General features: G+C 40.2%; 1 protein-coding gene across 1 annotated transcript; it reads left to right on the top strand.

Annotated features, from left to right (window-relative positions):
* The first annotated feature begins 7,624 nt into the window (after positions 1-7,624).
* On the top strand, positions 7,625-8,044 carry LOC142174553 (uncharacterized). Its single transcript, XM_075240371.1, has one exon. The coding sequence runs from the start codon at positions 7,625-7,627 to the stop codon at positions 8,042-8,044; it is 420 nt and encodes a 139-aa protein (XP_075096472.1).
* The last annotated feature ends 2,435 nt before the right edge of the window (positions 8,045-10,479 follow it).

Raw genomic sequence — 10,479 nt, 5'->3', positions numbered from 1 at the left:
GGAGCGTGCCTTCCACACTACATCAAGCCGTAAAGTTTGAATGGAATCACCATGAGGTAATCATTCACGGAGATGGAAGTAACCCCATCTACACTAGTCAAACCATCCCGGCCATTGGACATAGAAGAAGGCTAGGTGGGGAAACCTATCATCATATTGAACGGGTCAATGACATCGAGAAAGATAAGTGGTGGACTAACAAAATAGAAAGCATACTAGCATGGTCAGGATATGAACCCAGTAAAGGGTTGGGAAAGAACCTCCAAGGTATCACCAAACCAATACAGCTGAAAATCATGGTACCACCTTTGGGCTCGGATACCAGTATATATGGCAAGAGTACAATGATTTGTCGCTTCCATGTCGTGGACCATATTACCCTCTTGAGCAGCCAATGCCACGTTTGGAACAAGCTTTTCACTAGGCTGATACAAGATGGGGGACTGCAGAAGAAGAAGCACTAGCTGGGTTGAATAATTTGTTCTTGGAAGATGAGGACATGGACTGCGGTGCCATAATTGAGGAAGAGGAGGAAGAAGGCCTCACTATTCAGACTGTGGATAAGGGAGCTATTCTTAGAAATTGGACCGCCACACCATCCCGGGCCCGTCGAGTCCCTGGTTGCCTGGCGGAATTTACTTCTATAAGCCATTCTAGGCATTTAAAATTTCCCGTAATTTTGTTTTACTTATTTTAATATGAATGCTCGATTCATCGAGCTGTACTTTGTCTGGACAATTTTTCAAGTTTTAATCAAATGCATTTGCTCTTTATTAGTCACTAGTATCTTTACATTTTTCCTTTCTACAACATTATTATTACTTTTCCTGATAAACCAGTGACTGTGACATGTAATGAGGCAACGCAATATGAGAATAGTGATTTAGAGGAAGAAGATGTGATACCCGAGGAAATTGTTAGGGAGGTTGAAAATTTTGAGAATAAGCTTAAGTCCAATCTGGACGAGACTGAAGCAATAAATTTGGGAGACGCAGAGACCATCAGGGAGACCCGCATCAGCATTCACTCGTCACCAACAGAGAAGGAAGAGTACATTCATTTTCTAAAAGAATATGAGGACATTTTAGCATGGTCATATGATGACATGACCGGTTTGAGCACTTCCATAGTGGCTCACAAGTTGCCTACTAATCCCATGTGTCCGCCAGTAAAACAGAAACTCAGAAAGTTCAAACCAGACATGAGCCTGAAAATCAAGGAGGAAGTTACCAAGAAGATCAAAGCCAAAGTTCTCAGGGTGGTTGAGTACCCAACCTGGTTAGCTAACATTATGCCAGTTCCGAAAAAGGATGGGAAGGTAAGAGTATGTGTTGACTACCAGGATTTAAACAGAGCAAGTCCCGAGGATGACTTTTCACTGCCAAACATACACATTTTGATCGACAATTGCGCCAAACATGAACTCCAATCCTTTGTAGATTTCTTTGCGGTTATCACCAGATTTGGATGGATGAAGAAGATGCAGAGAATACAACTTTTATTACACCATGGGGTGTATACTGTTACAAGATGATGCCGTTCGGTTTGAAGAACACTGGGGCCACTTACATGAGAGCCATGATAACCATTTTTCGTGATATGATACACAGGGAAATAGAGGTGTATGTGGATGATGTCATTATCAAATCCAAGAGGGATGCAGATCATATAGCGGACCTGAGGAAGTTCTTTGACAGGCTCAGGAGGTAAAATTTGAAATTGAACCCCGCAAAGTCTGCATTTGGGGTTCCCGCGGAAAGTTATTGGGATTCATCGTCAGTCATCAAGGGATCGAGCTGGATCCGTCTAAAGTCAAGGCTCTTTAGGAGTTACCACCACCTAAGATAAAAAGGATGTGATGAGCTTCCTAGGACGTCTCAACTATATCAGTCGTTTCATAGCACAATCCACAGTCATATGTGAACCCATCTTCAAGATACTGAGGAAGGATGTCGAAACAAGCTGGACAGAGGATTGTCAGAAAGCTTTTGATAAGATCTAGGAGTAACTGTCTACACCACCAGTTCTAGTCCCGCCAGAACCAGGGCGACCTTTGCTACTCTATCTATCTATATTAGATGGAGCCTTCAGATATATTTTGGGATAACATGACGAGACGGGAAGAAAGGAGCAAGCCATATATTACTTGAGTAAGAAGTTCATACCTTATGAAGCATGGTACTCTCTGCTTGAATGCACTTGCTGTGTTTTGACCTGGACGGCCCAGAAATTGAGGCATTACTTCTTTGCCTATACTACATACCTCATATCCAGGATGGACCCTATGAAGTACATATTCCAGAAATCCATGCCAACTGGAAAGTTAGCCAAATGGCAGATATTGTTGAGTGAATTCGATATCGTCTACGTAACTTAAAAGGCAGTCAAAGGACAAGCATTGGTAGATCATCTCGCTGAAAATCCGGTGGGAGGAGCATACGAACCTTTGAAGACATATTTTCCTTATGAAGAAATGTCATTTATAGGGGAGGATATTACCAAAGCATATGACGGTTGGAGGATGTTCTTTGATGGAGCCGCTAATTTTAAAGGAGTGGGCATTGGAGCAGTTTTGGTATCAGAAATGGGTCAGCATTATCCGGTATTCGCTAAACTTAGATTTTCCTGCACTAATAATATGGCGGAATATGAAGCCTGCATACTAGGGCTCAACGTGGCAGTCGACGTGAACGTTCAGGAGTTGCTGGTGATCGGTGATTCATATTTTCTTGTGCACCAAGTACAAGGAGAGTGGGCCACCAAGAATTCCAAGATATTGCCATATCTGCACCATGTGCAGGAATTGAGAAAGAGCTTTACGAATATAGAATTCCAACATATGCCTAGAATTCAAAATGAGTTTGCTGATGCATTGACTACCTTGCCATCTATGATACAACATCCAGATAAGAATTACATTGATCCCATTCCGGTAAGGATCCATAATCAGCAGGTATATTGTGCTCATATCGAGGAGAAAGCAGATGGAAAGCCTTGGTTCCATGACATCAAGGAGTATTTGTCAAAAGGAGAATATCCGGAGCATGCAAATCACACTCAAAAGCTCACACTCCGGAGATTATCAAATCACTTCTTCCACAGCGGAGGAAACTTTTACAGAAGAACTTTTGATCTGGGTTTACTAAGATGTGTCGACGCAAAGGAAGCTTCTAAGCTACTTGAGGACGTGCATGCTGGGACCTGTAGCCCACACATGAATGGTTTCGTCTTAGCTAAGAAGATACTCAAGGTAGGTTACTTTTGGATGACCATATAAACGGATTGCATTCAGTATGTCCGCAAATGCTTTCAATGTCAAGTGCATGCCAACATGATAAAAGTGCCGCCAAATGTGCTCAATGCAACAAGCTCACCTTGGCTATTCGCCACCCGGGGAATGGATTTTATTGGTCTGATTGAGCCCACTGCTTCAAACGGACACAGGTTTATTCTATTAGCCATTGATTACTTCACAAAATGGGTAGAAGCTACATCTTACAAAGTTGTAACCAAGAAAGTCATCGCAGATTTTGTCAAGGATCATATTGTCTGCCGATTCGGAGTTACCGAGTCCATTATTACTGACAACGCCGCCAATATCAACTGTGTTCTAATGAAAGCTATATGTGAAGCTTTCAAAATCAAGCACAAAAATTCCATAACCTACAGACCTCAGATGAACAGAGCCGTAGAAGCCGCCAACAAAAATATCAAGAAGTTACTAAGGAAAATGGTAGAGAACCACAAACAATGGCATGAGAAGTTATCCTTTGCTCTGTTGGGGTACCGCACCATGGTTCGTATATCAAACGGGGCAACTCCCTACATATTGGTTTATGGTACCGAGGCTGTCATCCTAGTCGAGGTGGAAATTCCTTATTTAAGAATCACACAGGAAGCTGAACTCAGCGATGTAGAGTGGATAAGGAGTCGCTATGAACAATTGGCCCTTATCGATGGAAAGAGGATGAACATAGTATGTCACGACCAACTTTATCAAAACAGAATGTCCAGAGCTTTAAACAAAAGGGTCAAATCAAGACTGTTCGCACCAGGGCAGCTGGTATTGAAAAAAATCTTCCCGTATCAAGATGAAGACAAAGGGAAATTCTCTCCCAACTGGCAGGGTATGTACATGGTTTATAGGATGTTAATAGGAAGAGCACTCATACTTGCAGAAATGGAAGGAAAAATCTGGCCAAAGCCAATCAATTCAGACGCTCTCAAGAGATACTATGCTTAGATATTTTACATTTCTTCATTTGATGTAATTGAACTATGCTTGACCTGATTCCCATTTAGGAGGGGATACGTAGGAAGCCTTATGGGTTCGGTCATATCATAATAAAATTTTCATTCCCCCCAAGAAACTGGGGCAGATCCAGCCAACGCCATCGCATGCTAGAAAGTCAGTAATCAGTTAAGGAACTGGGGCAGAATTTTGAGAAGGATTCTCAAAATTCTGAAGAAGACTCAGCAAGGCTTATTATCCGTAAACAGTCAAAAGATCATCCACCAAACTGGGGCAGAATTTTGAGAAGGACCCTCAAAATTCCAATATAAGAGAGTTGCGATGCCTTTGAGATGTGTTATAGCCACTAGTTCATTTAAAATTACTTGATATATCAATATGTTTCTAAAATAACTCTATTTTTATCAATAATTGCATATTTTTCGAAAACTCTATTTTCATAGCAGTCAGGTGTCACCGAGGGCAAACTCAAAAGGCTTTCAGAACGGAGCAAAGCAAGGCCAATAGCAGAAGCATGAACCAACCTTCCCCCCACAAAACTTACAATTTTTCTTTGAACGCAGGCACATCCAACGTAACGATAACATCCACGTAGCAAGATCACTATCAATCAGGACATCAAATACCTAATATATCTCCAGCTAAGATATATACTACTCTTATTTGCTACTTGCTCTCTACATGAGGCTAATCCTTGCCTCCATATTGCACGAGTCTAATCCTTGACTCCATATTTGCATGAGGCTAATCCCTGCCTCCGTATCTGCATGAGGCTAATCCTTGCCTCCCTATTTGTATGAGGTTAATCCTTGCCTCCATATTTGCATGAGTCTAACCCCTGACTCCATATTTTCATGAGGCTAATCCCTGCCTCCATATTTGCATGAGTCTAATCCCTGACTCCATATTTGCATGAGTCTAATCCCTGACTCCATATTTGCATGAGGCTAATCCTTGCCTCCACAACTGCCTGAGTTTAATCCCTGACTCCATACTTGCATGAGGCTAATCCTTGCCTCCCTATTTGCATGAGGCTAATCCTTGCTTTCATAACTGCATGAGGCTAATCATTTCCTCCATATTTTCATGAGGCTAATCATTTCCTCCATATTTGCACGAGGCTAATCCCTGCCTCCATACTTGCATGAGGCTAATCCTTGCCTCCACATTTACACGAGGCTAGTCCCTGCCTCCCAATTTGCATGAGTCTAATCCTTGACTCCATAATTGCATGAGACTAATCCCTGCCTCCTTGCTTTCATGAGTCTAATCCCTGACTTCATACTTGCATGAGGCTAATCCATACCTCCGTATTTGCATGAGTCTAATCCTTGACTCCATACTTGTATGGGGTTAATCCTTGCCTCCCTACTTGCATGAGTCTAATCCTTGACTCCATACTTGTATGAGGCTAATCCTTGCCTCCCTATTTACATGAGGCTAATCCATGCCTCCACACTCGCATGAGGATAATCTGTGCCTCCCCATCTGTATGGGACCAAGCAACGTCCCTCTTGGCATGAATATTGCTCTATTTCAAGTACTCTTTATTTGCTTTTGCATCGGGCTAAGCTCTGCCCTCCATTTCACAAGACTAAGCCTTGTCTTGTTAACATCATACTATTGCATATCATGGGCTGAAATATCGCCAACCTATCAAAAGGCATCATCATCATAGCCGGAAGACACCATGCCATGGCATGAGGATCCCTCAAACTTGTATATCATTATTCAAAGGCATCATGGTTCGGAGGCACCATCTTCATGGCCCGAGAACAACATTTCATGGCCTGCGAATCCCTCACTGAACAATTCATGGCCCAGGACGTCATGGTCTGAGGACGTCATCTTTAACCGTCCGAAGACAACCTTCATGGTCCAAGGGGAATTTGCATCATGTTTAAATTTTCGCAGATACATGTTTGTAGTATCTTTTATCTATAGGTAACCAGTAAGCAACCACTATCCTAGTAGGAGCAATCTCGCTCCAGTTCCTTCAACTGTCTCGAGCTTTAACCGTTCACCATAGCCGCTTCGGCATCGCGTGTCCGTTCTTGCAATTATTTCATCGGCATATTCCGCAGATGAATCTAGAACTACATATGGCTTGACCGGAGTCTGGCCTCTGTCGTTCAAAGCATCCCGTCCGGTCAAAATTGGTCATCATTGCTTTACCCGAAAACTCTTTCATCCTTCCCGGGTAAAGAGGGGTAGTTGTTGATACCCAATTTTTTCCTATATATTTTAATATGCATAAATACTTTCAAAATAGCATATATATGCATATATAAGCATGCACAAGGTTTTTATAATTTTTTCTATAATTTTAAAGTTTTTAACTTGATTTATTTCCTCCCCTTTTTACTCATAAAATCCCCAATAATTATCCCAACAATTATTGTTGTGATAATTTAGTCATCTGACTTCTATATTTATGCCAAAATATTATTAAAATATTTTTAGTGCATTTTTATAATTGCATTTTTGCATTGTTAAAGCTAATTTGCATATAATTACAATATTAGCCTTATTAAAAGTTTCTCTCTCTAGACTTTCTCTCTCGGCGCACGATTACATGCATGCTATCCTACGCTAACCGAAAATGGGGAGGGGACGACCAAAGAAGATGGTAACAAAGGTTCAGCTAGCTGAATTCATAGCATCAGGAAGCAGGAGTGGAAATCTAGGGAGGAATTGTGAAATTGATTCACAAACAGTAGCCCTAAGTTGCGATAAAAGAACACTAGTGAACTCGACAAAGTCTGTAGGATCGAGCAACATGCAGATGAAATTAACACAGGATTTGAGATTTTTGAGCCCTAACATGAGGAATTCTACACCTCAACCAGCTGCTGGGAATATAGGTATGGGAAATCTAGAAGTGAGCACTGTTCTATTGGTTACTATTTTATCAATGGAAACAACGAGTAGTATGAAGGAGAAGAGAACCATAGAGGAAACGAGCAGAACAAAGCTTTCGAAGGAACAACAAACACAGAATCAGAATTCAACAAAGACAATAGATACAGAGGTGCCAAAAATAGAGATTGGGCAAAATGAGAAAAAATGGACAAATCTATTCACTGGGAACAAAATGGCTGCAAGAGGAATGGATCTACTTTTCATACCACCTACCATTCATGATAGAGTCAAAAAGGTTCAATTGTAACAGGAGGAGATGGAAGTGGAAAATGCGAAATGGCAAAAGGCGATATAGTAGTGTATGTGATTAGAGAATCACCTTCAATAGGAGCAATGGAGAGATTCATAGCTACACAGTGGAATTTTGCTGCGAAACCTGCAATTTTCTATCATAATGAGGGTTACTTGTTATTCTATTCAATAGCATGGATGATAAGAATGTAGTATACCATGGGAGCAAAGCCATTGATCTTAAAGTCATGGTCAGAAGATTTCAATTTGTATAATAAAGTTTTGAAGACTATTCCACTATGGGTGAGCTTCCTTAGTTTTCCTTTGAATTGCTGGGGAAGGATGACTCTAAGTAGAATTGCTAGCGGATTGAGATCTCCTTTATATGCTGATGAATGCACAAGTAATACATCTAGAATCTCTTATGCCCGAGTACTTATTGAAATGGACATCAGCAAGGAGTTACCTAAAAGTATTAAAATACAAGATCCTGCAGGAAAAAAGTTTGAACAACTGGTGGAGTATGATTGGGTGCCAAAATATTGTAAAAAGTGTTTGATGGCGGGACATGACTGTAATGGAGAACAAGAAAGAGTTGGAGTAGCCAAAAGGAATATGCAAGGTGAACAACAACAGTAAAGACGAGTAATGCCTAAGCAACAAGGAAGGAATGTTAATGTAAATGGTACTATGCAGCAGCCAAAGAAACCAGTAATTCAATGGGTGGCAGTAGGGCCAGCAAAACAAATAGAGAAGGACACAGGCAAGCAGATAGCTCAAGAGCAACAAAATGAACCACAAAAGCCCAATGAAGATCAGCAAGTGTAGACAAAAGCTAAAGGCAGAGGAGGAATGACAAGTCCAATACAACAAGTACTCATTACTAATAATGTCTTTTCTCCACTAAGAGAGGAAACAATGGAAGGCAGTTCAAGTTGGGCAGATGATGATAAAGCTAAAAATAGAATGGGAGAAGAAAAAGAGAAAGCACCACCTAATCCAAAATCTATATGAAGATAGCCACTTGGAATGCGAGGGGCTTCAATAAGGTACATAAGCAGAAGAAGATGAAAACTTTCTTGAAAAAATAAAAAAATAGTCTTATAGCAATAGTAGAACATAGGGTACAGAATAATAAAGAAAAGAGATCATCAATAAATGTGCACCTAGATAGAGCTGGTGTTCCAATATATCAGCTAATGAGAAAGGGAGAATATGGATCCTATGGGATACTGATAGTATTCAGTTCACTCTAATTCAAACTCATGCTCAATACATCCATGGCATAGTTGAAAATAGCTGTTCTAGCAAACAATTTGCTTTTACAGCCATTTATGGATTGCATACCATTGCTCATAGGTGTGACATGTGGGAAGCACTAAGGAGGATAAACTCTCAGATGACTAACTCCTGGCTAATCATGGGAGACTTTAATGCAATAATGGACATTGAAGATAGGGTAAATGTTACAGTAGTACATGAAAATGAGATCAAAGACTTTAGATCTCTAATGGAGGACTGCAGATTGAATAAACTTGGAACTGTGGGTAGATCTTATACATGGACAAACAACCATATTTATAGTAGAATTGACAGAGCCATAGTCAATGCGCACTGGATGATAAACATGCCTCCAATGCAAGTACATGTGATAGATCCTCAGTTTTCTGATCACTCTCCATTGTGTATAGAGTTGGAAGCAAAAATAGAACATAAAGAGAGACCTTTCAAGTTTTTAACTGTCTTACTGAACATCCAGATTTTGAAAGTATAATTAGAGACAGATGGAACAAGGATAACAGAAATATGAAAGATGTCTGGTACAATTTGAAAAGTGTCAAAGTAGCCCTTAATAGTCTGAACAAGAGGGAGTTTACCAGTACAACAAACAAGGTTCAACAATTAAGGGAGGAGTTAGCCAACATTCAAGCACAGATGAGAACCATTACAACAACAGCTGACATGTTTGAATCAGAGAGACATAAAGAAGCAACTAGGGAAATGGAGTACAATAGAGGAGAGCATCTATAGACAAAGATCTAGAATCAAATGGCTCCAATTGGGTAATTCCAACACAGCCTTTTTCTTTGCAAGCATGAAAGGGAGAACAACACAGAATCAGATCAAATTCCTAAATGATGACAAGGGAAGACTGATCAACAAACCCAAAGGTATTAAGTAAGAAATAGTGGGGTTCTACAGAGGATTGCTAGGGAGATCCACTAGTAGCATACCTGCTATTAATCCTAGTATAATGAGGAAAGGACCAGGGCTTACAAGGTCTCAGCAACTACAACTTATAGCTCCTTTCACGAATGAAGATGTGATGAAGGTACTGCAGGGTATAGGAGACTCAAAGGCACCAGGTGGGGATGGATTTAATGCATACTTCTACAAGAAGACTTGACACATAGTTGATAAGGATATTACAAAAGCTGTTTTAGAGTTCTTTAATGAAGGGCTAATGAATAAACCAGTAAATAGCACAACATTTACTCTGATCCCAAAAGTGAAAAATCTATCTTCTGTAAAACAGTTCAGACCAATATCTTGTTGTAATATCATATATAAGATCATTTCCAAGATGCTCATAATCATATTACAAACAGTAATGAGGTCCCTAGTAGATATGAATCAAGCGGCATTTGTACCAGGTAGGATATTGAGTGTTAATGTTCTATTGGGGCATGAACTTGTTAAAGGCCATGGGAGAAAAGGTGTATCACTAAGGTGTATAGTAAAAATTGATATGCAAAAGGCGTATGATTCTATAGAATGGAATTTCCTTGAACAAGTTCTCACTGAAATGAATATCCTAGGAAAGTTTCTCTCATGGATCATGGCATGTGTTACTACAATGTCCTATACTATAGTTGTAAATGGAAAGCCAACAAGTCCTTTTGATGCAAGAAGAGGAGTTAAACAAGGAGACTCATTGTCACCATTTCTCTTTGTTCTAGCCATGGAATATCTCACTAGAATTTTAAAGACTCTGAAGAAAAAGCCTAATTTCAACTACCATCCCAGGTGTGAGAAGTTGAATATAGTTCAACTCAGCTTTGCAGATGACTTGT

This window comes from Nicotiana tabacum, chromosome 20 (assembly GCF_000715075.1).
Source record: "Nicotiana tabacum cultivar K326 chromosome 20, ASM71507v2, whole genome shotgun sequence".
NCBI lineage: Eukaryota > Viridiplantae > Streptophyta > Magnoliopsida > Solanales > Solanaceae > Nicotiana > Nicotiana tabacum.
This window is presented reverse-complemented; position numbering and strand designations above follow the sequence as displayed.